Here is a 27,971-nt window from a genome sequence, read left to right on the forward strand (position 1 = left end):
ACTGTGGGTGCATCCGCTGAAACCATGCGTCGGCTGCTCTATGTGCATGTCTTCGTCTGCTGCCTCAGTATGGCTCGTCCCTTCTGTCCGTCCCAGTGCACTTGTGTCTTCCATGGACGTACCGATGGAACAGGGAAAAGGTAAAGTGCACTTTGACTGTCTCACACACACTGCCGATTTTGGAAAACAGAAATGAAAGAAAAGGCTGTTATATTTGTTTAAAAAAAATGTACAGTTTGCTTTATTCTCTATACCTTCACTTATAAATAAGAGATACCTTCAAAAAGTGCATGTATTGCTGGACTCAGACCGCCTGTGTTAAAGATTACATAATGGACATATGCAATACTCTGTTTGTTGGGCAGTAGGCCCACCAGAGAAAACCCTTCATAGCAAAGGAAAGGAAAGTAAAGAGGAAGCTCTTAAAGAGCTGTATTTGTATGTTTATTGAGGATTTTCTTTTGTATTCTGATCCCACTTGGATAAGCAAAGAAAAGTAACAATTTACAATCATTGTACTGTAGCTTTGAACTCAGTATCTAATGTCAAAGTAAGCACTTTGAGGTTCAAGATACATAGATATTATATCAAAATGCACCATAGTACAATGTGTACAGGCTGTACTGACTTGTATTGACATAATGTATTCTTCCTGGCATGGTGCCAATCCATTTATCCCAGAGAAGACCTAATGGCCAACTGCATAATCAGTCTGATTAGTGCTGAACTCTATTTCTCAATGCATCCATATCACTGCTGCCAAAATTTGGGCGACAGAGAAAAAACAAGGTTAGTCCTTAATGTTGAGTCTAACATTAAGGAACGGAAATGCTAAATAGCAGCATGCTCTTCCAAATTCCTTATGGCTGGTTGGGTTTCTGTGAAGGAAATTTCACAAACAAGTTAGACAACCGTGAGACGTTTGCCAGTCATAAAACAGGGAAAAGGTGACAAGACTGAAGATGACATTATAAAAAGGTATATCAGCACATATTCTGGTACAGGACTATTGGCATTCTCATCAAATCCACCAAAAGCTGCTGAACATAACAGCTGCTAATCATGTCATGCTAATTAAACACTTTTATTGAAAGCTATTAAATAAAATGATTCTCTAGTACACGGGTCTTTTTCATGACTGCAATTGATTTACCCTTTGTCGAACATTCATGTTATCTGGCATTTGGATATGTTCAAACCATTTAATGTCTTTCTTTATCCTTCTTCAGATCAGTGCTCTGCAATGACCCCGACATGTCTGATATCCCCGTCAACGTCCCTGTGGATACGGTCAAACTGCGCATTGAGAAAACCATGGTGCGGCGAATCCCAACGGAAGCTTTTTACTACCTGGCGGAGCTGCGGTACCTGTGGATTACTTACAATTCCGTCAGCTCGGTGGACACCGCAAGTTTCTACAACCTGAAAGTGCTCCACGAGCTGCGGCTGGATGGCAACATGATCTCCGTTTTCCCTTGGGAGTCTCTAAAAGAGATGCCCAGGCTGAGGACGCTGGATCTACACAACAACAGAATCACCAATGTTCCCAATGAGGCAGTACCCCACCTCGTCAACATTACCTACTTGGATCTATCCAGCAACAAATTGGTCACCCTGCCCTCTGATCTCATGGATATCTGGCCCCCCTTCAATGGAGCACCCATCTCCACTGATGCCTCCCAGAAAGTTGTGTTAGGTAAGGGTAAAACGATTGAGTCTGGGTTGGTTACATAACGCAATAGGGCCACAGCAGGATACTTTAGTGGTTGTCTGTAATTACCTCAGGGACGTCTTTCCATCACTTGTTCGTCCAGTGGGACTAACTGGCTGTTGGCCGTGACTGGCAGAACATAATCAAATCAGCTTACTCTAAGTCGAGGCGGAGTTGAGGACGCTCAAGTTATTGTCCTGATCAACCGTTGAATATTTAACACACTGCCTCTCGGCGACCCAAGCCAGTGTCAAATTAGAGAAAAACGAAAAGTGCACTTTTTCTCACATTGCATAGTCTCAGTCCAGGGCTGTTCGCTCTGGGCTAACAGTTGATCCAGGGATACATTTTTCACACACACACACAGATTGATTTTCAGGGGATAGCACTGCAAAACTGTTCAAGGACTGTGTCAGCATGGGAGCTTTCTTAGCCCCAGGCCGCATCTCCCTTCAGGCCAGTGTTGAAGGCCCTCATATAGAAAACTTGTATTGCTCAAGATAAGATGGCCTGTGATATTTTCCAGTGATCAGACAGTTATTCCAATTTATGAAACCCAGAACTCCAGGGTTAAGTGTCGTGATTATCTCCAGTTGCAGTCAATTACAGAGCCAAAATTACACTTAGAGTATTTGTGAGTGAGCAACATTTGCATTTGCAGGATAGCTTGCTAATTGTGATGAATAGGGCTTGCTCTTTAGTACTGAAGTAGTGCCACACGTGTACATAAGAAACTAAAATGAACTGTCATGTGATGCTACAATTCAGAGGACACAATATGCGTATTGACCAGTTTATTCTGAGTCAATACTTGCTTTAAATTACATTACAGTCACTGAGTGCGCGGTTTAAATTTCCAGACAAGGCAATTTGATCAGTAATTATGTGAGAATTACAAAAACCTTTGTAAAACGACCTGTGCACTCCTAAAAGCTGATGATTGAAAAGAACGGATTTAGTAATTTAAATGAGACTTTACACGGATACACAAAAATGATAGAAAAGTGTTTTAATGTTTAGTCTCAAGTAAATGTTTCAGGGTTTTGGCTTCAGTTAAATTAATCTATATTCATGTCATTAGGGGATTACAGGCTGTTGGTAACAGTTTGGCAGTTTGTACATCCACAGCCTGAGCAACTATGAGCGATATGTCAGCATACACGGACAGTAAAATGATTCAGATTTTTTCTTTGGCTGGAAAAAAAAATATTGGGAATTATCAGTGAAATATGCTTCAGTATTTCCAATCAAAATCATCTTTTTTTCAGTTGAATGTCACTGAATAAAAGTCATTTCATTATAGATTATACCAAACAAGCATTTACAAGACAGTTTATTTGTTCGCTATATCTGAGTTGCATGTAATGTACAGTGGCGGGGATATTGTTAATAAGCTGTATGAGGGCAAGCTAGCTTATCTGTGACGAAAGGTCCGGCTGTGTTGTCTGGTGAACCTGAAGGAGAAACAGGATTAGGCGGAGAAAAAAATGTCCGTGCACAAACAGACGACCGCTTCTTTTGCATTTTCTCACACTACTTCACATTAGTACCTATTAGAAAAAAATTGTATTCCATTTTTAGAGGTATACTTACTTTGAAGTATGTATTTATTAATGATGATCATTTGAAAATATAGAACAATAAAACATGGTTTGGATTTGAAATCAGAAGTTCAGGTATTTTAACACATTATAAAGTGTTGAAATCGTCAGTGATCTTTTGGCCTCATGCCAAGAGAAAAGCTAATGGAAAGAGTGTGTTGCCACAAACTTGAGGGAGGCCAGAGCCAGCTTAGGTGCTTTGCTACTGTTAAGACAAACTAATCTGGTTAAAGGGCTTTAATATGATCCAGTACATGTGCTTACCTATTGTGTGCAGCAGGTGTTTACACCTATGTGTGAGAGAGTATATATATAGGTATCGAGTCAGGTTCACTTGCCTGCACCATGGAAACAAATACCCTCTATTTGCTTTGTAGTCAATGGGGATTAATTCACTTTGATGACATTATAAGTTGTTAAGTTATTTAAGAAACTATTATTGCTATTTTTCTGGTTAGCTATGTCCTCAATGGAGTAAAGCAACACTTGCAGAGTCTGAAAATCTGCCTCAAATCCATTTAAATGAGTTTTTCCACCTGACATGACTTTACAGCAGCAAACTCATTTCAGCTGAATGTCAATAAGCCATATTGCGACACAATTCAGCGCCATCTGTATCCTCAAAATCATTCAATTATGATTCACAAAATGCTTTACATAAATACCTATTATTGAAACAGATGTTGTTTGACACTGCACTGGTATGAAACAGCAATCTGATCTTAATGTGTCTTATCTTTTTCATCTTCAGGCCTCCAAGATAACCCCTGGTTCTGTGACTGCAAAATCTCCAAGCTGATTGAGCTTTCCAAAATGGCCGGCACTCCAGTGGTTTTGATGGACCTATTATTGGCCTGCAGTGGACCAGAGAATCTGGCCGGTGTCCTTTTTCAGCGTGCTGAGCTTGACAATTGTGTAAAGCCGTCAGTCATGACTTCGGCAACCAAGATCACATCTGGTTTGGGCAGTAATGTCCTCCTACGCTGTGACGCCACAGGGCTTCCAACACCAACTCTTTACTGGGAGAAGTCAGGCGGCTCACAAGTCAACAACACAGGTACAATATGGAGGCTTATTAAAGTGCATTCAAGAAAGCAGAAACAATGCAGTTTTCAGATACATTGAGACCCTTTAGTAGCCATATATTAGCTGTATATCTGGTGTGTAGGAGGTATTAGAGCTGCATGGTACTAGTGCCACAAAGTCATAATCGATTGGGAAATCATTTTAAGACCCCTGTTCATGTTTATGTTCTTGTTCCCCTCTACAGTCCAGGAGTCACCTAGTGAGGGCGTCAGATGGTCCATCATGAGCTTGCATGGAATATTACACAAGGACGCCGGGAACTACAGTTGCAGAGCTAAGAACGATGCCGGCAATGCAGAGGCAACCATTACCGTCTTGGTTGCTGGTGCCATCAGTACCACCATGCTTCCACTAACGCCCAGCATCGAAACCGAACTGACGAGCCAAAGCACAACATTCACTCCCACCCCAACGGAGACCACCAACTCGCCCCGCACCACCTCCACAGTCCTCCCGAGAACGTCGACAGCGGTCATCCCTAAGAAGCCGAAAACTACCACCAGCACTGTTGCACAGAAAGGCTTGATCAAACAAGCAAAACCCCAGCAAGAAGGCAACGGGAGAAAGCTCGCAGCAGATGAAAAGAGCAAGAAAAGTGACGCATCAAAGTCTGTCAAAGACCTTAAGATTGTAGAGGAAACAGCTGACTCTGCTGTGTTGCTCTGGACAGCAGATGGGTTGCCAAACGATGCCCCACTAACGGTGGTATACTCACCCTATGATGAGGATGACATCAAAAGGACATTGGAGACTGATGCTGGCAGCGGAAAAGTTCTCCTCGAGGGACTGTCCTCCGGGATGAGGTACTCGGTTTGCCTCGTAGCAAAAGGTAGAGCTGCTGGAAAAGATCCTTGCATTGACTTCTACACTTTGGACAGGATTTACAACGTAGAGGATGGTGGGCAGAGCCCGTTTTTCATCATCATAAGCGGCATTGCTTGCGCTCTGGTTATGTCTCTCATTGCACTGTTGCTCTACAAGATCCTCGTTCTGTTCTGCACGGGACAGAGCACAGCTTCGGACGAAGAGGAGCTGGAAAAAGACAGCTATGTCAAGTTTGAGACAATTTCAATGAAACAAAGGACCTTGAACTCTCATCCAAGTGAGCTTTGGGCACGAAGAGCAACTAATGAATCAGAGCGAATGCTCCTGTGCTCTAGGTCAAGTATTGACTCTCAGATGACTTATAAGAGTGACAGTTCCCGCTGTGAGTATCTCTGCTGACGCCAGGAATCCATGGCCAACGGCCAAACCCTCTGCTCGTAAGTCATTTTATGAAATACGCTTTATATGCCTTTTTCAACACTGATACACTATTAACGATGAACTCATTCATACATATTTATACATATCGGTTTCACACAGTGGGGCTGTAATGGACTCATTATCAGTATTGAACACATTTTGTCTGTATTTTCCGTCAACTATTAATCTATAAAGATTCATATAATGATTTAAAGGCATGTAGGTAACATGAAAACATTCCCTGGAGGTTATTTGGAGTTCAGAAGAAACGATGTTAAAACCCCAATTATGTCAGTTAATGCCCTTATTTATTATGGAGCCTTATATTTGATGAAGACTTTTTGAGTGCTTGTCACTACAGCATAGCTTCTTTGTTGGATTTATTTCACGTATTAAAGGTACCATAAAAAGAGCCTGTCTGTTAGCTGTGTGTGGCCTTTTATGTTGTACTCAATGCCAAAGTGTAAGTGTCAGATATGAATATAATGTGGTGGTGTCAAAGAAGGCCCATTATCCACTTCCCATCATATTTACATTATTGTTACTTTACGCATCAAGCTGATTGTTGCCTTATTTGACAAGGTGTGTTCAGTGTGTTTGATAGAATATGTGTCTCGTCTGATGCCAGTTTCTATGACTTGATGTATACATTTGTCAATAAATGGAGTTGTACATTTATTTTTAATAAACTGAACAAAAACCGTTACATTGTGTGTGTTGTGCTGTCTGTGTAATCGATGTAGACAGGTGCACTCTCAAATCCAATTTTCTAAATGTTGCCAATTGGAGTTTTTAATGGGCATTTATTTGTACATGTGATAGAAAGCCACTTGAACACACATTACTGTCCCTCTCTAATTTACCAGCAATTATCAAAATGTGTACGCGTGTAACTCTTTAAAGACTAACACCTGAAAAAGATTTCAAAAATCAGCACCAGCAACACCCCCCCTGGCACTATATAATTATACATGAATATTTCAAATTTGCGGAATTAGTTCCTCTAATAATCTCAGAGTTTTACTTCAGCAACAGGTTGTGTGCTCTCTCTGGCGTTACGATGCAAACTGCAGCTCATGCACTGTACACAGTGGTGGCCTCACCATGCAATCCTCATCATATATTGTCTTTGTGTGGACTGCACACTCCATGTCCATGTGTACTGTATGATGCTGGTGCTTGGGCGAAGACACACACATATCAGGAAGAGAAGATCCCTGAAAGGCTGCACATTATCAACGACGACTCAAGCACATGTATTCTTCACACGGACGCAAAATGGACATATCACGTGTCTCAGTTATGAACCAGAGAAGGCGTGTTATCCTGAAAATCAATGGGTCACAGTTGTCAAGCTCCCTGAACATCCGAACAGGCGTTGCCGTAAATCCCGCTACGCTGATGGGTGGATGTGGAAAACTGTTTCCATGGATACCTCCGTGCCTCCAGCTGTATGAGCCCGCAGCACGAAGTAATCGCGAACAGCTGTGTTGTTATCATGGCAACAACCAGAATGGATGTGTGGGAGACCAGGGCTGTCAGATAGATAAACTATGAATTAATAGACCGACAGACGGGGAGACAGGTGGATGGGTCGGTCGGTCAGTGGGAACAATCGATAGTTTGATGGATAGAGATTCATAATTTGTATGAAAATTGTATTTCCTTACAGTTGTATTGTCTCAGACTAGTGTGAAAAATAGATGGATGGATAGGTAGATATGTGGAAAGGTAAATAAGCGGATGGATGGCTTGATGGATAGCTCTCAGAGGCACCGGGGTGATGAAGATAAAGAGAGGAAGAGAGACAGACATGAACTGCTAAAGTTCACAGAGGAGCTGAAAAAAAAGGTTCCACTTTTCGTAAGAAAACGTAAGAAATGTACAATTCTTGTCACTTACATATTAATATAGTTGACTTTACTTTATCTCTTATTCCAACTGCACACCGACGGTCTATACAATAACAGCTCGAGGTAGAGCGAACGTCAGAGACACAAACCTCCTGCTGGAGACGGAGATATCATTTCAGCCACCGGCAACTTTGGTTAGCTTATTGTAAAAATAAGGAATATTTCACACATTTCTGTACTACAATACACTGAACTTACACAAAGCAACATTTCTTTTCATGCTCTTATGTTTTTACAATATTTTTATTTCATTTCATGAATTTGAATGTTTTTTATGTACTTTGTGCTGTAGCTTCATCATATTTTAAACATATATGTCCCATTTTGTTTCTATATATTTATGAAGCTACAGAAATAAATGTGCTTGATATTTTCAAATGCCAATTGTTTCTCTATTTCTTTGATCCAGTTCAGCGTTTGCGTCTGAATGTAAAAATAAACAGACTATGACTATATATACTACTCCTTTAACTGAGGTCCATCTGCAGACCCATGGATCCATTTCCTCTTTCATTGTGGAACTAATCGTTAAAGCAAACCCAGACGGGGCGACTGGAAGCGAGATACTTCACCTCTCTGGAGGCTTTCCGTTCGCACCACAAATCCCCTTGGTAACCAGGACATGGTGCCCTTATAGCGGTCCAGGGGAAAATTGGCAACTATAAGTAGTGATAGAGAAGAACAAGGAAAAGATACGGCTCTGGTATTGCTGTGATCGATGAACCCTTCTGTAACATATGAGACGAATGAGTCTGACGTCGGAAGCAAAGGCGCTGTCAGCCTGATGTTAATGTGACACAACGAGCTCGTCCTGAGCCCTTTAAGACAGGGCGAGCACAACGCCATGCAGCTTGATAAGTCAGTGGAGTCAAGCGTAGGCCTGCAATGCAATAACTTTTACCTCATTTAAATTACTGCAAACATTATGGCTCACTGACAGAAAGGGTGCATCTGTAAAGTATGTTCAATTTGCTTTTGTTGACGTGGCGAAAAATATCAAAGCAAACAGCTGAATATCTTTTTTTTACAACAATGCTATAATAAAAATAGGTTTAAATATAGATTACAGACTTGTGGCAGCAGGCAATGTTGGTACGAGTGATGATTTGACAGCATGGCATTATTTCAATGAGTTTTGTCTAAAATGCTTTGGATTGTAACTGCTGATTTTAAGAACCAGAAATATTTATTTTGCAAAAGCAATGCCACGGTGTGACATTTAGTATGACAGCAGCATCCACTCTCTCGCTGTTTCCTTACCGAGGATTCAAACCCATGCGTGACTGACATCAAGCACACCAGTCAGTCACCTGATGTGAAATTAGAGACATTAACATTTTCATTGTCATCTGCCAGGGGGTGAAGTCGTGGGAAAAGGTCAGTGCCCTTCAGACGGCTAACATTAGTCTGGAGACGAGGCAACTTTCTCAGCCGTGTCCGTCTTGTACTGCCCCTCCACAAGGTGACTGGTGACCTTGTTGCTGACAATATCCCAGTCATGGAGCGTATGAATGGAGTCTCTCCTGGAGTCTGTGAGTTGTTCTCGTGGGTAAAAAAAAAAAAGAAAAGAAGAGGACAAACAGTTTACAGATAATCAGCTCAGACTCCTCCTTCGTTCTCTATAAATTACTCATACCGATTCCCCCCGAGAGCCTTCAGCAGGAGACAGTCTGACACACACAATAGTGTGTCTATTGTGTGTGTTGTCTGCATGTTATTTATGAATGCTGTTACAGTCAGAAGAAAACATGCCAAAGGTCAATCTAGTTTCCCAAAATGAATATTTTAGGCTTGTGTTCTGTCTAACAGCCTTTTAAAGGCAATGTCCACCTCCAAGTCTCTTTCTGCCAGACACAAAAACTCAGACAGACACATCCATCCACGTTCACAAAGGACATGGGTCAAGGGGTGGGGTCAGGGGAAGATGTTGTTATTGTCTGGGACCTGTCTTCTGCCCTGCCTCATGTCTTGCATAGTCCACATTCTGCTCGAGACACTGACTGTGTTGCTTAAAGAAGATGTTGCTCCTATTGCTGGACTAGCATGTGCAGAATTTACCACGGGGGTGTCAGGAATTTCAATCTTTGCTTCCAAAACAGACCTGGGGGCCAAACTGAGAAGTGAGGAGAATCCCACACACTGTTTTTTTTTCTTCCTTGAACACTACACTGGCAGAAGTACACGAGTGCTCCATCTTTTCATTGGGCTATTACGTTTCTCTTGAGCGCGACAGCTCATATCATGTGAAGCTCCACTGTCTTCCTCAGACAAGGATGCCAACAGGCCAAAAACAAATGTTGCTTAATTCTGGGGAATTCTTGTGTGCCAGTGCTCGTAGTGGGAATGCCTGAGAAAAAGTGAACAAGTGCAGCTCCTGAGGCAGGGACGGCGTGCGGGATTATGTTGGCTGCAACGATCACAGCGGCGCTGATCTATTGCACGGTGCAGAGCTCTGGAGCCTTGGCCCTCGGTACCGCATGTTGGGATGAACGGCTATCGCGAGCGGGGAGAAACGGCAGCTGTGTGGGTGAGTCTGGTTCACATCTCTCCTGCTTGGCCTGATGGTATTGATAGAGGGGTCGTTGATCCTGCAGGGAAGTGGATACTCCACTGTGTAGTAGCTTCTTTGTCAGTAAACCATGTGTGTGAGAAGTCTACACATATTTTTGTAGATTGTAAAGTAAATAAGATGTCAATCCTAACAATCAAAACACTATCTTATGGGTCAGAGAGCCACATTGCCACAGAGGTCTTTTATTTTACGTGCAATACTCAGTTTGTCCACCGCAAGTTTATGTCTGTATATCTAAACTATAAAAAAAAATAGACGTTTAAAGATGTTCTTATCGATATCCCATTCTTCTCCTCTCGATGTGGATGAACAATATAACAGACTTCATACAGCAAACTACTTTTACGACTACTGTATAACTACTATTCTGTCTTAGGCTGGTGGTCAGGCATTTGAAAAAAAATTTAAAAAAACAACAATCAAGTGAAATAAAACACAACGAGTTTCTCACACTAGATGTACCACCTCATCCCCACACCCCACAAACAAAAGCAGAGAAGCAGAGTGTTAAAGTCTGCCGCTCTACAGCATGTGTGGCAATTTAGCAAAGTAAGCAGACAATACAACGCACTGTAGCAAATGTACAGTAAACGGGCCTGTGCTTGAGTGGGAGTATCTCAGGCTGAGCCAAAGTTTTTTGTGGGATGCCACAAGGACATCAGCTAAAGCTTACAGATGGTGATCGCTGGTGTCCAAAATCTTGTAGCATTAACCTCTGTCATGCCAGATGGCAGTTAGATTGTAATGTTTCATAATGATTTGCAATAATGGGATCATTTTTCAACATGGAGAAATCATTGCCACAATTCTGTGTCCTCCACAGAGAGGTCAAAGGTCATGGTCAGCAACAGATCGTCTGGAACCTGCCTGGTATAAAAGGCATCCTGAATGAACTATTATATATATATATATATATATATATATATATATATATATATATATATATATATATATATATATATATATATATTTACACATACATGCAAAAAGTCTGTAATACTCGGGTAGAGCAGTCGTGCTTAGTAATTTACAGCATTGTCTACAACAGCCAAATACAACCACATTTCTCAAAAGGTATAACAGGATATATAAACAGTATGCTGAAATCTCCAACAAATATTGTCTCATGGTATACGTCATCGTATTGCCCAACCCTTGCTGTCAACATGCTGTGTTGCTTATTGAGGGTCTAACATTTCATCCACAGCTCAAATAATCAAGTATTTGGTTGTTTTGTTGAGCAACAGGATTGCATACGCTAACCAAAATGGCCGCATCCCAAATGAATGTTACCACGATATAACATGTCCATATGTATTGCCTTGCCATGCTTTAGGAGCTGCTGTTTATGTGTGGCTTTCCTGTTTTGTTTTTGAAAATGGTTGGTTTGAGTTCCCGTTTTCCCCCAATAAAACACAATCTACTGAGCTACCGGGTCAAGAATCCTGCTGACCACCATGTGAACTTGTCAATTAATGATTCATCTGGATGCCTCCTAGCAACTTACCAGTAGCCATCTTGGGGATCCCAGGCCAGACAATCCTGATGTTGTTTGTCTGGTGTTTCTCATTCTTTTCTTCATTCCACAGAGTAGAGAGTGGTATCCATGGATGCACATGACAGCGCTATTGCCCTGATAAAGCTAGATATATCTAGATAGAAGATATAACCTTCTATCAATGGACAGATTTGGCCTCTCATCATAGTTTGTCAACGTTTAATGGGATCTGGAGTAAACTGAATCTGTGTTTTCCAAAACGTAACTCAAAGTTTCTCGTAAATTACTTGTTGGAATGACATTTGATTTACAAGTATAAACCTTTTGCTGCTTATAACCGAACCGCAGAGTATAAATGGGATGTACTAACACAGAGACCGAAGAGAAAATAACCTTTACACTTGATCTTTTGACTTCATTTATTGCAGAGATTGATAGAATGAAAAAAGTTTAAGTGAGTGATTTGGTGCCAAAGGATAACGTTTAATCCAAAAAGCAGCTGAGTCTGCCTTGAACTTCTCCCTATGACAGTCTTGAATAGGGTTTTTAAATGAGATGACTTGACACACTTGGCAACAAAAGACACAAAGAGGGAAGAAGCAGCTATAGATATGTTAAATGCTCCCACGGATACCTTAATACTAGAGCCGCACAGGGTCTTCTGTATACCTAAAACTGCCAACGAGTAAAATGAACCCGCTATAAAAATGTATTGATTTACAACCCAGGCTTGTATAATGAAATTCAAAAGTTGTCGTCCCTTTATGCTACTCACCACAACAAATATTCATCATCGACCAACGACACACCGCTCAGCCCTGAAGCCTCCAGACGCTTGTTCACTTAATGCATTGAACGGGTCTAATGCCTGATGTACATTCATGAATCTCTTTACCTTCTCCAGAGTGAAGGTTAGCCGATGACTTATGGCGCAACTCCGTTGTCGTAGCAGAAAAACAGGCCTTGCTATTACAACATAGATTAATATATGGACGCAAAATGAATGGCACAAAGATGACTCTGTTATCTATCGGGGTAAATTCAACCCATAGGTGCTTAAGTTAATTATCATTTTTAAAGTCTGGCTTTATCTAGACACATTTTCCCAATAGTGGATGCTACAGAAGCACAGACTGCATGTAAGAGGTGGAGATAGTCACCGAGACGTCATCGGTTTGAGGACGGCAGTTTTGAAGCCTGGAGCTCAGGCTTGTCTGTCTGTGGCTGTCTTGGTTTTTGGCCATCTGCATCGTGGCTTTTCCCGACCAGAAGTAACACGACAGGGTGCAGCTAAATATAACTGAGCGCTGAATTAGGAATTTGTATTCATTTTGTATTGACAATGGTCACAATTAACCATCACGTACTGAAAAGAAACTGTGAAAAGGTTAAAGTTCGAAGACGAAAACAATTCAATTCAGTTTATTTTGTATAGCCCAAAATCACGAATACAAGATTTGCCTCAGAGGGCTTTACAATCTATATACATGACATCCTGTCCCAGGACCTCACATCGGATCAGGAAAAACTCCCCAAATAAAGATCGTAAAAACCCTTTTACAGTGAAAGAAGGGAAGAAACCTTCAGGAGAGCGACAGAGGAGGATCCCTCTCCCTGGACGCACAGAAGCAACAGATGTCATGTGACCAGGATGAGCAACGTCACAGAGTCACAGCACATTGCATAAATATGACAGAAACTATATGACAGCTCCAGACAGCCACGGTCCAGCTCAGACTCTCAAACGGTTGAATCAACCATTAGATCACAAGCCACGCCCTTAATCATGTCCTGCGTTATTGTCCATTTCACTCTTATTCGGACCATAATTTACGAAATGAACGTCGTGCTGATCAAAAGTAACGATCGATACCATGAACATATTTTTGTGATTTGATCCTTTTTTTTATACCGTTTGGTTGTTTAATTCACAGTAAATTAATTCATTTTAAATGCATTACCCTGATGTAGTTAAAAGTAAAAATACTGAAGTATGTTTGTCTATAAATATGAAGCTTTAGAATTACAGGCGCTTTGTACTTTAGGGTCTTAAGAATGTAATTCATAAGATTTAATGTGATGTTGTATTTGGTCAAGCCTCACAGCCGTTCCTGATATTCGGCCATGGGAAAGCTATTCATCGGATGGACCTCGATGGGAAGAACCAGAGAAGGCTCGTGTCTGGAGTGGGAAGCTCCATCCTGCTTGACTTTCATTTCAGAGAGGAGAGAGTTTACTGGGCTGACAAACACACTGGGGTCATCTACAAGGCGTCCGTGAGAGGAGCACACAGACAGGTGATTATGTAACTGCTATAAAGTTGTGGAGAACTTAGACTCCAGTCCATTGTCTGAAATGTATAGTCATCCAACTATAGCGGTTAAGGAACAGTGTACACAAATATATAGGACTCTAAAGAAGATCCTTCTGGAAATGAAACTACCAAAACTCAAGCTTTACACTTGTTTTTCTTGGTATTCAACAGTCATGCATTTGTCTTTGGTTGGACTCGGACAGTTGAAATCGTAACGTCTGTTTTACAGAAACTGTACTCATCTGACAAACATATCTCGGGCCTTGCAGTGGACTGGATTTGGAACCGTGTGTATTGGACAAGTAGAGAAAAGGGAAAAATCAAGACAATGGATATAAATGGGAAAAATGAAAGGACTCTTTCAAGACATTTGACCCAACCACATTCTATAAACGTTGACCCCACGAACAGGTAATCCTCTCACGATGGCACTTTATTCTCACATTTGTAGATTAACAGTATACACAGTCAACATACATACTCCCAAGCAATCATCAGTGTATATATCATATCATAGTTGTTTTTGAATATTTTTTGACGACTAATCATGTCATTTTGTTTACCCCTCAACATCTAAAAACTATGATGGAGATAGGTTTCCCTTTTCCAGGGCTTGTATAGCGAATAGCAGCATTGTCTGTTTAATGTGAGGTCTGTGAATTTAGGCATATTTCTGAGAAGCAATCTCCTCCTCCCGGCCTGCTCTCTCCCCCGCACTGCCTGTCTATAGATCCATGCCCCCGAGGGATATGCAAACGTGAATAATGACAGCAACGGATTTAAATTAACATTTGGAATATATGTCCAAGAAAGACAATGCCAGGAGCACGTTTAGTTTGTGACGTACATGTCTGTGGGGTGTCTTAGAATGTATTAAACATATGACTATGAGGCAAAGCGATTGCTAAGGCCCCTGAATTTGGGGGCATTCCTGTTAGTATTCATATGAGGGTGTTGGAGAGGTGTCAACCTCGCTGAAAAAGCACGTGTGAAGTATAACCATATCATACTTTTATTAGAGAAAATGCCCAAAAATGCTACTGTTTTGTAACAAAGCGAGGAAACAACAACGAAAAAAAAAGAGAGAAATTTGTCAAAGACCTTTCTCAGTTCAAAACTATTTTGCAGGTTTCTTTTTTGGCTATCTGGCGGGACGACCTCAAGTATCCAGCGGTCTGACGTCACAGGACAGATGAGAACTACACTTATTAAGATAGCAGAACAACTGGAGGCCCTGTCAATCGACCGAGGGGACAAAAGACTCTTCTGGGTTCAGTTGGGTCTCCGAGGAAAAAGTGCCATCGCCTCTTGCGATTACAACGGCAACGTCCTGCACATCATAGATCGGCCGCTTTGGTGAGCGGATGGTTGTGTTTCCATTACATATTCATCATGATATTTTTGTTCTCACCCTGGGATAAAACACTTTTGTTTTTGTCTCCTCTGGTCAGGTCTCCGTCACCGGGGATATCAGTTTTCCTGGAGCATTTGTACTACACTGATGCAGCATCTCGGGTTATAAAACAAGTAAACAAGTACGCTGGTGGAGAGCCACTGATTGTTAACGTAAAAGAAATGGCAAAACCCCCCGTTAATATCAAGGTGGTACATCCCCTCAACCAGCCAATGGCAGACTCCCAATCATCTGTTCCAGGTTACAGCTGAACTTTGACATTTTAATTGCTCTGTCGCGACTCTTCATTTCATCCCTTGCATTTACATTTACTCTAGACGTGTCTCAAATGATAACACTTTACTAATGCCTTACCATTGGCCCTTTTTTTTAAACAGGTTGTGACGAACATAGTGGAAATTGCATGAATGTGTGTTCCAGTCATGCCGAGCAGGGGACGTGCCGGTGCAACGAAGGCTTTGCTCTCAGTAAGCAAGGCACTTATTGCGAAGGTTGGTATCCATCCCATTGAATCAATGAAATAAACATTCCATCAAGGAAAGATTTGTTGTCCACTTAGAAGAGTAACAAGCACTGACTTCCCATTACCAAGGTTGGAATGAGTCCCACAATCTATTACCCATCATGAACATATTCCCCTACTGTGGGTGGCAATGCATTTAAATAAGAGCACTACGAAAATAAATTGACGTCGCTATATTTGTCTGTGTGTGCCATAGATGTGAATGAATGTGCACACTGGAACCACGGCTGCTCTCTTGGCTGTGAAAACATCCCAGGCTCCTATTTCTGTACCTGCCCTGAAGGCTACGCCCTCCGACCGGACAGGAAGACATGTGGAGGTAGAGTGGAAGTATTTCTGTTATTGTCATGATTGTAACTCACTTTCGATTCCCTAATAGTAATATTGGATATATGGCAGCCAGAAAATATGCATTCACAGATGAAGTTGTGTAGAGCATAAACAGCTAGCTAGCATTAGCTGTGCAGCAATAAGTTTACTGGTTACAAACTAAAGACTTTTCCACTTGAGGCGTTAAGAAATTGCAAATATACTCCTGGATAGTGTTGACACTGCATATACAACTATATCAACCCCTTGATTGATCAGAAACAGGCATTTTTATTCCATATAATACCATGAAGCATGTTTTGTCCTTTATGTGAAGCGATATTTGAAGCAGGATTGCATCATACATTGGCAAAAGAAAATCTACAATTGTCCATTTTCCAAATGTCTGTGTTTCTGAATACTTCTGCTCTAACTGTGCAGAATTATTTTTCAATGAAATGAGAAAAAAAGACGTCTTATTCAAAAAAGTGGCAGCACTTTGTTTTGGTCGGCGAGAAGAAAGCAGCTTTCGGATTAGAAGCTCTTCTTTTTGTTGAGCTTTGAAAGGTGGCATTTGTCCCCCAGACACGACTTTGACCCCACGGAGCCGATAAAAAGGCCGGGTCATATGCTAAGCAGACGGGACTAGACACATGTGAGCTCTCAATTGTGTGTTAAGTTATTTGAGTCAAAACAGTGACACTTTTTCAGTAAAGGTCTAGTTTTGCTCAGACTGAGAGGCTATGTGAGGTCGATGGAAGCAGGGATTTCAAGTTAGTAAACGCGTGTTCAACCATTTCTGTTTAGGATTAGACCAAGCTATCTGTTCATTAAGATTATTTTTAGTGAACAGATAGCTCGGACAACCAAATGCTTTGGCACGAACGTAGTGCAGCTACGACTGAAACTATAGACAATCTTTATTTAGTGAAATGAACTGTTAATACCAATTCATTTTGTTGTTCATTTTGAGTCATTTATTATGTATTATCTTACCCTAAAGCCATAGTGTAACTGTCTACACAGCACTTAACTCACTCAACATACTAAAACACATTCTCTTCCCTTTTAATCTCACGGCTACGAGGCCATCAGAGCCGGGCAGGTTCACATACACAAAGAGATTAGATGACGAGGTGACATTTGCAATGGGAACATATCTGGTCAGCAGCTTTGTCCGCTCTAAGCCGTTTAGCAGACAACCTTTGCCAAGGTCCAGAAGAAGACAAGCATGCAGCCAAGCGGCAGGCCAGACAATAGAGCCAGCGACCGATTACGTGGCACGGTATATAGCAATAAATATATAAAAATAAACGCGAATACAAAAATGTCCTTGATTTCGTTGATTTTGAGAGCAGAGCATTACATGTTAAAATATAAAACAGTTCCTCCTGCATGTTTGCTTGTCATTTATTAAATTAATGTTCCAAGTATTAAAAAACGTACCACAAAACAGGAAGAAGTTGGACGGCGATACCGATTTCTGTATATTTTTTCCCCGTTACCACCAGGGAGAAGTCGGCAGTCAGCCGCAGAGATACTGTAACTATTTCACATCAGATTCATATCCGTACAGCCCGCCTCTGTACTCAGTCACAGGCACAGAAGATACCACGCTCGTGTGAGCTAACATCACATCGGCCTCACTGTTTGGGCTTTGACTGCATTCTCAACGCACGTGCACCTGTTTCGGTTGGGTTACGGCTGACTTTATAAAGGGATTCTACTAAGAAGCTTGTTGTCCATCCGGCTGTTAGAGTCGACAACCCGCCGATGCTCCAAATAACCCGGAGAATTCTTCAACACGTATATAACATCCCTCTGATGTTGCAATGCGGCCCGTAATAAAGTGTTGTGTCACAGCACATTCGGGAACTTTTGATCATCATTTCCGATGTGTCTGTGATTGTAAGTCACTTAGTTCTAATTTAATCAGATTTGTACCACTATTATTACCATGGAATGTAAAATTATTTGAAGATATTGATTGTATTCTCCACAATCAGAAATCGTACCGTGTGAAGGCAATATGACCAGGAAGTGCGGCCTCGGATGCCTGACAACAGACGAGGGTGCTGTGTGTGTGTGTCCTGAGGGATCTTTACTCCAGGAGGATGGACAAGCCTGTTCTGGTAAGGGCTATCTCACAGGATGCTATGCTATTATTAAGCAAGAAAAAACTGTATATCTTATTATGTTGTATAGTTCATACGTATGTATACATTCAGTGTAGAATGTATTCTTTAAGGCATTTGTTTTCTTATGCTAGTAAACATAAATATAGATAATAATAATATAAACAATTGACCTCTTTCGTTTTGACTTATAGTTACGACAACAATACAATATTTTAGATTTTTGTCATTTTGGTAACCTGACATTGTAGCGACAGTTATGTCAAGGCAAAGTTATTTAAATATAAAAAAAGGTAAGAGTTGGATCAAGGTGGTCAAACCAAGATGAGATGGATCAGGTGTCGTCGTCAGGCGGCTTTGCTTTACTGCTGAACAGATAAAGATCAAACAACTGATGGAATCAATGTAGAGAAAGACATCATCTGTGAACACTGAGGTTTTAATAAGCCTGCCTCATTTCAATTTGAATTATTTAAAATGTGAGCGGTATTATGTCGCCAACGAGTCACCACAGCCCCCTGGTTTATCATGCATCTCCTCCCTATACGACCAGGGGACATGCCTTTATAAACTGGACTGAATAATAATGAAATAGCTTCAGTTGTATTCCACCGCAACAGAGTAAGAACAATTCGGAGACAGCGCCCGGCGCTGCATGCAAATTGTTGTCTTTCCAGTAATAGGATGTATGAAGCAGCAACATGTTGTTAGAAAATGCAACCTCTATGTGAATGTCACAGGCTCATGTGTGTGTGTGTGTGTGTGTGTGTGTGTGTGTGTGTGTGTGTGTGTGTGTGTTTGTGTTGCAGGCTGCTCGTCTGCAGACAGAGGGGGTTGCAGTCAGCTCTGTACTCTCGGCGCCCTTAGTGGGCGGCGGTGTGCTTGTCTGCCCGGCTACCAGCTCCACCAAGACGGCGAGCGCTGCATGGCCTCTGGTGAGTCATGCTATGGCAAAGCCGTCGGCTGAGGCGGATGAGCCCACACACGTGTAAACACTCTCTGCACATTACAGTGGGTTTACATCGAACTGAAGCACCTCTGGTTGTAGCGTAATGCATTACTTTTCCTCAGGACCACCTCCGTATCTACTAGTTGCCAATCTAGTGGATGTACGAGAAGTTTATCCTGAAGGCACTGGGGATCAAACCCTTGTGGAGGATCCAAGAGGAACAATCATAGCTTTGGACTACGACCCTGTCCAGAAAAATGTAAGATGGAAACACTTTAGATCTTTAATTTGCTGTTCTGTTTCAGACGTTTTCAATCGAGGCAATCGTAGTCCAGCTGGTACTAGACTGCTCTCAGGTGTCAGGAGTCCTCAGGAGTAGCATAATTTCGGAAGACCAGATTCATGGTTTTGTGAAGACAAACAGGGACATCTAGTGGACAGACACTGTCATTTGATGGCCTGTTGCATGAAAAATAATCTTTTCGACTGTATAGTTGCAATTGACGTTGAATGTGTCTGCATCACGTCTATTTGAAATGCTGAATGAGTTTCTTTTTGATATATTTGACTGCACTTTGAAGGTGTATTTTGCGAGCGCAAGCCGGAAGACAATTGAGCGGGTGGATTTGAACGGCGGGTCGAGGGACGTTCTTGTCTCTGATGGTTTGGACTCTCCGGAGGGACTGGCCATCGACTGGGTCCACCGCAGGATGTGCTGGACGGATAAAGGGTGAGTGGTGTCTGCGCGACGTAAACCTAAAGGAGGATTCATGAAACGATTGGTTCATTAGGAAAGTTTGATCATTTAAATTGAAATGTTTCCTTTGTTATATTTAGATTATATTCATCTGTTTTGCTTCTATTGAACCTCAGACTAAAAGCTTTAGGAGTTGTTTTTCATAGTATATTCAAGCAACAGTTGCATTGCGTAACATTGTCAGAATTTAGCTGCTTGTTGTTTTGGGCTTGACTCTTCTGTATACTTGTGTCCTGCAGCCAGTCAACTGTTGACTGCAGCACCTTAACAGGGCTGAACAGAGAAACCATCGTCAGCAAAGGGCTGGAAAAACCAAGAGGAATCGCAGTTCATCCTTTGGCAAAGTGAGTGCGGCTGTATGAGTGCGATAGTTTCAGAAATGGAAAACTGCAAACTTACTGCAACTCGGCTAGAGGGACTTCAACCTTCATCAGAAAAAACCAGCTGTGCTTGTAGCGCGTAACACCTGGAGGTTCTGTGGGATTACTACGGCGCCGATGGCTAATTCTCAATGCTCTCTTTACTTTTTGAGGAAGTTGTTCTGGACTGATATAGGTTCCCGTCCTGTCGTGGAAAGTTCCTCTCTGGAGGGTGAAGGCCGCGCTGTCGTCGCGAGCACCAACCTCGTGTCACCGAGCGGCCTGACCATCGACTTCACAGAGGACCGTCTGTTCTGGTGCGACCAGAGGACGGGCCTGGTGGAGACCGCCGCTCTGGACGGCTCAGATCGACAGGTCCTGTTCGAGAACCAAGTAGGTGAGGCTTGTGTGACACAAACACACACATAATACGAGGGCACTGTATTGACAAAGAGATAGACTATAATATCATCACCTTCCTAAAATAATGGCGTTAAGTCATTTTTTGACAAATCATGTCGTGGTGATCCTGGCCTCCTCTGGTACAATCTGCTACATCCTCAGTTGAACAGATCATGTGACCCTGTAGTATAACAGCGTATGTCAAAAGTGACTAGGCCATTTTATTGTGCCTAAGTTAAACGACAATGTGACTTAGGCAATTTTACAAGCTCTTCAAGATGGCATTTTGAAGCTAGCATTTAAGCTAGCAATACACTATAGTTAGCATTCCTGCGAGCATTTCTGTCAATGAAAAGCTCACTCGAACATATTAGTAATCATAACATAATTCGACTGATATTACAGTGTGTCTGTTGTGCAGTGGCTAGAGGCCATTATTTTAGAAAGGTGACGATAATGCAATTCAGGGCAGATTTTGCGTGTCATGAGGAGCTAAGAGGAGGTCTTAATCACGGGTCTGCCTGACGCCCAACCAGGGAGTTTGGCATGAATTCTTTGACTCGTGAAAACCTCAAGTTGAGTCCAATAGAAGCGAATTCAAAGTGAGCCTTGAACTGACATGAACAGAACTGAGGCTGGCAATGTACGGCTCAACGGAACAAAGCCAATTTAAGAGCGAAAGAAGAGGGAGAAAGGACGATAATTAATATGTTCCCAGCAATCAAATGTGTTGAATGTCGCTCTTCGGGTGTCCTTGCAAATCACAAATAGATGTCCCTCTCTTCTATTCCTCCAGATCGACCTTTTGACCTCGCGGTATTTGAGGACAGGCTGTGGATGTCTGATCGGGAGCACCGGCAGCTGAGGAGCGTGCACAAGCGGACCGGGAAAAAACTGCAGCGCATCCGCGGCAACATGGTCCAACCAGCGTCCATCGTGGTGGTGCATCCTCTTGCTAAGCCAGGTGCAGGGAGGGATCCTTTCTGGAGATTAATTTATTCAGAAATCATATGCTGACGTTTAAAAAAAAAAAAAACTGCTTGTAGCAACAGCAAATGATGGATGATCCCGAGATGGAAAATTGTGCATTGAGTATAATCTGCTGCCCCCTCGGTCTTTCCACCATGTGTCAGTATTTACTACGCTAAGCAAAAAACAATAAATCGTATGTGGCTGATTTTTAAATTGAATGTTTTTAAGCATTTGAGATGAACAGATTGTCCTTGTGCATCCTTCAGGGGCAGACGTCTGCCTTCACCTGAATGGAGGTTGTGCCCAGGTGTGTGAAAGCAAACTGGGATTGGCCCACTGCTCCTGCCTGTCAGGCCACGCCCTGTCAGCCGATGGAAGGAGCTGCCCGCCCGCCGACGCCCCGAGTGAGACAGCGGGTGACATATATTTTAGACCAGCGTGTTTAATGTGCATAATTCTTCTGCATACGCTACGAAGCAACGCTGAGGGCTGACGTATGCGCTCGCGTTGACTCTGAATTCATTGTGCAGAATCTGCCGATTCAACGTTTGTCACGAACAAAACCCTGCGCGGTGACGGCGCACCCCCGACAACGCCCGGGCTGTCTCCTGATGAAGAGGAGCAGAACTCAGACGAAGGCCGCGAGCCAACTCTCTTCACGGACAAGATGGTTTCAGGTACCAGTGTGAAATTGCCGGGTCGTTCTTTATAAAGCCACTCCAGATGTTTATTCCGACTAAACGCGTGCGCTTCCACATGCCCCCGTCAGACCAGAGCGAGTGCTCCGCTCTCGGCTGTGACGTCAACGCTCAGTGCCTGCTGCGTGCGGGCAGCCCGAGCTGTCTGTGTCTCCATGGTTTCACCGGTGATGGACAGCTGTGTGTGGGTGAGTCCGGTTCTCATACGTGTGTACTGGGAGAAAGTCACATTATCCTGAGGACAATTTATGGGATTATAATTGATGCTTTCATCCCACATACGGCAACAGGGGGTGAACTTGTACACTTTGGCAGAGGTGACAGGACAGGAAGTGGAGCAGAGTTGAGTTTTAGACCTGAACAAAACACATCACACAGAGGCAGAGATGCTCACCATATGTAATGATGAGACCTCAGGCTCTATAGGAAAGTCAACACATGTGACTTGACCAGTTTGCTTGTGTGTCTTTATGCCGCATCCAGGAGGTCAAAAACAATACTTTCATGAAGAAGTGCACGCTAAGTTATGGAGGAAGTGAGGGAGGTGAATGAATGCCCGTGTTGAGGAGCTGGTGTAAACCTGTGAGACTCTGATCACTGTACACACTCAGGTCTCTTCTCCTCTTGCTGTAGATGTCGATGAGTGTACACAAGGAACGCACAAATGTGACAAAAACGCAGAATGCCAAAATGCCGTGGGGAAGTATCTCTGCAAGTGTCGGGCTGGCTACCACGGCAACGGGAAGACATGTGAAGGTGTGTGTGTGTGTGTGTGTGTGTCCATTAGCGGCAAAAAAGTGTGTTTGCTCTCAATGCTGGTCATGAGTACAGCCGTCATTGATGGAATAAAACATGATCCATAGGAGCTATTCATTTTATATTAGTAGTTAGTTAATTTACTCAATTATTGTTTAATTTTGCTATGTGTTTGCTTATTTAGGTTGGATTTGTTGATGTATTAGGATAGATTTTTCTTTTGATAGTTTTTCGTTGAGTTCATGTATTTGTAGTTGTTGTCTCGGTTTACTTAGACTTTTGAATGTTGATTTATTTGTCAATAGGGTAACGCTGTGGGCAACTGGGGTTGTATGTAGGAGGCAGGTACAGGACCAGCATGCACCTAGGAAGACCTAAAAAGAAATTACCAGCACATGATAGGCAGCATGGGAGTTTCTTTGTTCTTTGGCTTGTTTTGTTTAGTTAAATAAATCCTGCATTCTTTTGGCCGTAATCCACACACGGTACGTCAGTGGCCCTTTGATTTATGCTTGTTTTCTTTGATGTATTGGACAAATGGCCCCTACAATCCCCTTTATCATGAATGGAATATTATATATCAACAATATTATGTGCACAAATCCTCCCTTCAGAGCTGAAGACCACATCCTCCTGGGTGACGACCGGCAGCCCCGCTGACGTCTCCACCCGGCACCACGACAGCAACTCAGTGCAGAGTTGCCCGTCCTCCCACGAGTCCTACTGTCTGTACCAGGGCGTCTGCTTCTACTTTCCCGAGATGGAGTCCTACGCTTGCAAGTAAATAACCGTCCATCTTCAGCTTCAACAGTTTACTGATGAGACGTCGTCCTGTTCCCGAGCTGGCGTAGTTTGACCCTCTGTTTTGCCGTAGAGGAAGTAATTTAAACTGTACGGAGGGATGTATTAAGGTGATCTCTGAGAAGTTTTCATTCCCAAGCGAGATTCATCTTGTTAGAAAGTCTGAGAGTTCCTCCTGCAGCACACGTTACAGGTGTTCTGGTGTCTTCTCTCTTGTATTATTCACTACATCGGATATCCACTAGGTGTCACTATTGTCTCATTTTTATAGCCATTACCTCACGACAAAGTGGCTAAAGAAAGAAATAATCTTATTTGTATTAGTCCCACAGTGGGGAAATGTATTCTCTGCATTTGACCCATCCTGAGTATTTTAAGAAGCAGCACATGGATTCAGAATTTGATCTTTACATATCAATACACGCGCTACATATAAATATCTACGAACAGGGGAAAATATATATATATATATATATATATATATATATATATATATATATATATATATATATATATATATATATATATATATATATATATATATATATATATATATAAAATGAGCAGGAACTTCTTGTGGATGTCATCTCCAGTGATACCCAGCTTAAACAAAGGAGACATTTAAATACCTTCTATGATTTCAGTACATCATTCCAGCTTACATGTCGTTTTTAGACCTTGCAGTATTCAGGACTGTTCAGTGATGTTACTTACTTCCACTAACTTTGTGACATGTATTTTGCTGTTATATCCGTGGTTCCTGAAATCTAAAGCCTCTCAAGCCTCCAGTGAGTTCAGGCAGTCGACCTCGAGCAGAACCTTCGCCCATGACGTATTGTAAATGGATGTTTACTTTTTTCTGATGATGTGTCATGTGTCACGCTGCGTTTGACTTTTCTCCTGTCGCAGTTGCGTCTTCGGCTACATGGGGGAGCGTTGTCAATTCAGTGACCTGGAGTGGTGGGAGCTTCAGCAGGCCGAGGAGGAGAAGAGGAGGAACGTGGTCATCGCGGCCTGCATGGTGGCCCTCGTTTCCCTGCTCTCCATCGCCGCCTGTGTCACCTACTGTTACGGGTGAGAAGGGAGACGGAGGTGAAGTGGTAAATGAGGGTCAGGCACGCACAACTGCATCATAAAGATAAAGCGGGAGGATGAGGAAGAGAAGAAAAAGTAAAAAAGAGTCAAATGGCCTGGAGAAGAGGAACAAATGAAGGAATGAGGGGAGAGCAGGATGAGAAAGAACGTAGAAGGAAAGGAAGGAAGGAAAGGAACAATTAAGATGGAGAAAACACAAAACAAAGCAAAGCAGGAAGAATGGATGGAGGAAAGGAAGGAAGGTAGGATGAAGATGAGCCACAGAGGAATAGGTGGGTGAAACTAACCCAGAATATGATGTTTCATTTGTAGCGATAAATATTATACATATAAATATTTTCCCTGCTAAAGTGTTCTATAGTTAGCCTTTAGGACCATTTGAACCATCTACTGCATTCAATATATGACATTTTCCCACAAGTCATTATCTCAAAAAGATATTGTTACACAAAGCTAACCTTGTCTGAACATAATGAGACACTTAAGTCCCCAAAATGATCCTAATTATAATTAGTTTAAAATGATAAATGTGGGAATCCTGTTATAGGATTAGACCCCGCGCCCCCCCCCCCCCCGCTCCCCTCCCTCACTCCCCAATTGTTAAGAGAGCTCTGCTACAGTACAATCACCCCCCTGCAATGGTAAATAAATTGCAATTATGTTGTATCTTATGCGTTTCGTCTTCTGGACACTGGAGGCAGCGGGCAGCCGGGGAAGAGAAGGAAGGAGCTGGCGGCATTTAGAGGTGTCTATCAAACCCAGGGTGGCATGAGCCGTGTAATGCCGGTGTCTCGGCATGAGCGCGAGGGGTCAGGGAGCAGGTCACGCGGGCGGAACCAATGGCATCGCGCGACCCCGGTTAGCGGCGGCGAGCAGCGTACGTAAACTACACACTGCGACGCCTCCTCCATTTCCACCCGAGCCGCCTCTAAGCAGCTGATTTGTTTTGCCGTTGTTTCGCCGGCTTATGGACAAGGCTGCCGGCGTCCTCCACCCTTTTGACTCGCAAAGCGCTCCGCCCTCCTCCTTCCACCTACTACATCCAAACGTTTTCGCGGCCCTGGCCTCCCCTGTGCAAGAGGCACGCTTTCAATTACATGCTTGGTTTAGCTTGTTCTACAGCAATTACACATAAAAATAGGTCATTTCTCAGCGATAAAATGGAGCCGGTGAGGTATGACCCCAGAGGAAACGCTACATGGCCGCCAATAGCTCGGCCTCAAATTGCCTTCTGCACTTGACTGCAAGTGCACTTGAAGAGGAAAGTAAACCAGCAAACTCAGAAGCAAGTGTGACACACACACACACACACACACATTCGCACACAAGTCAACTATCACACAGTACTACATAGTGATATGGGCTAAAAAACACACAGTACTTCTCATGTTGTGTCTTTTAAGGCTCTTACATGCATAAAATAAAACAAAATACACTAAAAGTGTGCACACACAGGACTTTGGGCAGTTTATTTCTAAATCTAAATTCAGCCGCTCTGGTCAACAAGTCAGTTAGAGATGACTCTTTTTCAATTTCATAAATCCTGCCATGCTGAAGTTGAACATATAGGCACCAGCTCTGTGACTGGATCACCATACATGGACTCATATGGATGGGCACGTAAAGGTCACGGGAGTCTGTGAATGCTAATCTCGGTGTTCAGTGAGTTTGAGGACAGCTGGGATTTATGAATGAATTACGATCTTTTACGGTTTTCTGTGCAGAACCAGAGCATTCTTCCACACACAGCCCTCAGCGGACGACGTGAGCGAGACCAGCGGGACAGACGAGAGCATGTCAGAGACCACCACGACCAGCGTGCCTCGGGTAAGACCATCATCACCAACAGAAGCCAGTATTATGTCGGATGCCAGAGCCAGAGCTCATTACTCTACAAACCGTGCATGCAGTTCTACGTGGTGGCAGGAAACGGAGTGGAAGGAATAGTCGTCCCGGTGATGGGATGTCCCAGGAGAGCCGTCTGCCCATCCTGCTCTTCAGAAACAGGTACCTGAAACTCAAAGAAACAGCCCGGCATTCATCTTTAGGCAGCACTTTATAATAACTACGCACTATTTAGCATTAGAAGCGCATCAATAAACACTTAATTTATCATTTATAAAGCATTGTTCCAACATGAATACTCATAACTCATTAGGATGCAATTCATAAACACAGTTATACATGTTTTGTTCAGGATTAGTAAGCTTGACTATAATGCTTTTTAGGATTGGGTTTCATTCATTCTATGTAAATGAAGTATTAAGGACTTGTAGATGATTAATAAGATCAAGTATAAAGTGTTAGTAAGTGTTAAAAAAATGTAATTTATTCATGCATTTATTTATACATATAATGATTTAGATATTTACTTTATAAACACAAGTGAAGTATTAGTTAGGCATGTTCTGTGACCTCATCTAAAGAGAGGACTATCTATTCTTTCAGACAGTATAGACTTCTACTCTCTAAGTATCTCAAATACATCTTCTATACTCTGATATTTTACAATGAAACCCTTAAATGAAGTTTGCTTTGTGTTTGTTTTTCTGCAAGGGGACAACCACGCGTCTGACGAGTCAGGGACGTCCAAACACAACCGAGGGTACGAGTGCTCCATGGTGTCGGCTGTTGCCTTGGAGACCACGCAATCCCACTGTCCGTCGGTCAAGTCCGTCTCCGTCCAGCTCGTGTAGCCGTACGTCTCCCAAGCCAGCGGGGCCCCCTGGCGCCTCGTGTTCATTTCAAAACGACATACCTCACAAATGTCACAAATGTCACAAATGTCACAACTGCTGTGACCCAGCATCAAGCTATTTGTTGCATTTCTTTGGTAGAAAAAAACAACTACTCTTTGCTAC

General features: G+C 42.6%; 2 protein-coding genes across 2 annotated transcripts; both read left to right on the forward strand.

Moving 5' to 3' along the window:
- Window positions 1-24: 24 nt before the first annotated feature.
- Window positions 25-5,622, forward strand: lrit3a (info leucine-rich repeat, immunoglobulin-like and transmembrane domains 3a). Its single transcript, XM_068595374.1, has 4 exons — window positions 25-140; window positions 1,230-1,696; window positions 4,064-4,369; window positions 4,583-5,622. Exons 1-4 carry the CDS (start codon window positions 25-27, stop codon window positions 5,620-5,622), a joined length of 1,929 nt encoding a protein of 642 aa, XP_068451475.1.
- A 4,334-nt stretch (window positions 5,623-9,956) lies between these two features.
- On the forward strand, window positions 9,957-27,806 carry egf (epidermal growth factor). Its single transcript, XM_068591670.1, has 23 exons — window positions 9,957-10,083; window positions 13,724-13,923; window positions 14,170-14,351; window positions 15,069-15,296; window positions 15,392-15,594; window positions 15,732-15,845; window positions 16,074-16,196; window positions 18,193-18,318; window positions 19,131-19,256; window positions 19,393-19,529; window positions 19,852-20,000; window positions 20,267-20,371; window positions 20,560-20,783; window positions 21,585-21,752; window positions 22,027-22,176; window positions 22,291-22,437; window positions 22,530-22,646; window positions 23,092-23,214; window positions 23,829-23,994; window positions 24,925-25,089; window positions 26,835-26,926; window positions 27,046-27,117; window positions 27,667-27,806. Exons 1-23 carry the CDS (start codon window positions 9,957-9,959, stop codon window positions 27,804-27,806), a joined length of 3,384 nt encoding a protein of 1,127 aa, XP_068447771.1.
- Window positions 27,807-27,971: the final 165 nt, after the last annotated feature.

Source organism: Clinocottus analis, unplaced genomic scaffold, assembly GCF_023055335.1.
Source record: "Clinocottus analis isolate CAN_PGR_092001 unplaced genomic scaffold, fCliAna1.0.p SCAF_10, whole genome shotgun sequence".
Classification (NCBI taxonomy): domain Eukaryota; kingdom Metazoa; phylum Chordata; class Actinopteri; order Perciformes; family Cottidae; genus Clinocottus; species Clinocottus analis.

Excerpts from the sequence above, each read along its gene's own strand:
- lrit3a (XM_068595374.1), top strand. The coding sequence starts at position 25 with ATGCGTCGGCTGCTCTATGTGCATGTCTTCGTCTGCTGCCTCAGTATG. Across the intron at positions 141-1,229 it reads ACCGATGGAACAGGGAAAAG|ATCAGTGCTCTGCAATGACC; the intron begins GTAAAGTGCACT and ends ATCCTTCTTCAG. Across the intron at positions 1,697-4,063 it reads CTCCCAGAAAGTTGTGTTAG|GCCTCCAAGATAACCCCTGG; the intron begins GTAAGGGTAAAA and ends TTTCATCTTCAG.
- egf (XM_068591670.1), top strand. The coding sequence starts at position 9,957 with ATGTTGGCTGCAACGATCACAGCGGCGCTGATCTATTGCACGGTGCAG. Across the intron at positions 15,297-15,391 it reads ATCATAGATCGGCCGCTTTG|GTCTCCGTCACCGGGGATAT; the intron begins GTGAGCGGATGG and ends TCCTCTGGTCAG. Across the intron at positions 22,647-23,091 it reads TGATGGACAGCTGTGTGTGG|ATGTCGATGAGTGTACACAA; the intron begins GTGAGTCCGGTT and ends CTCTTGCTGTAG.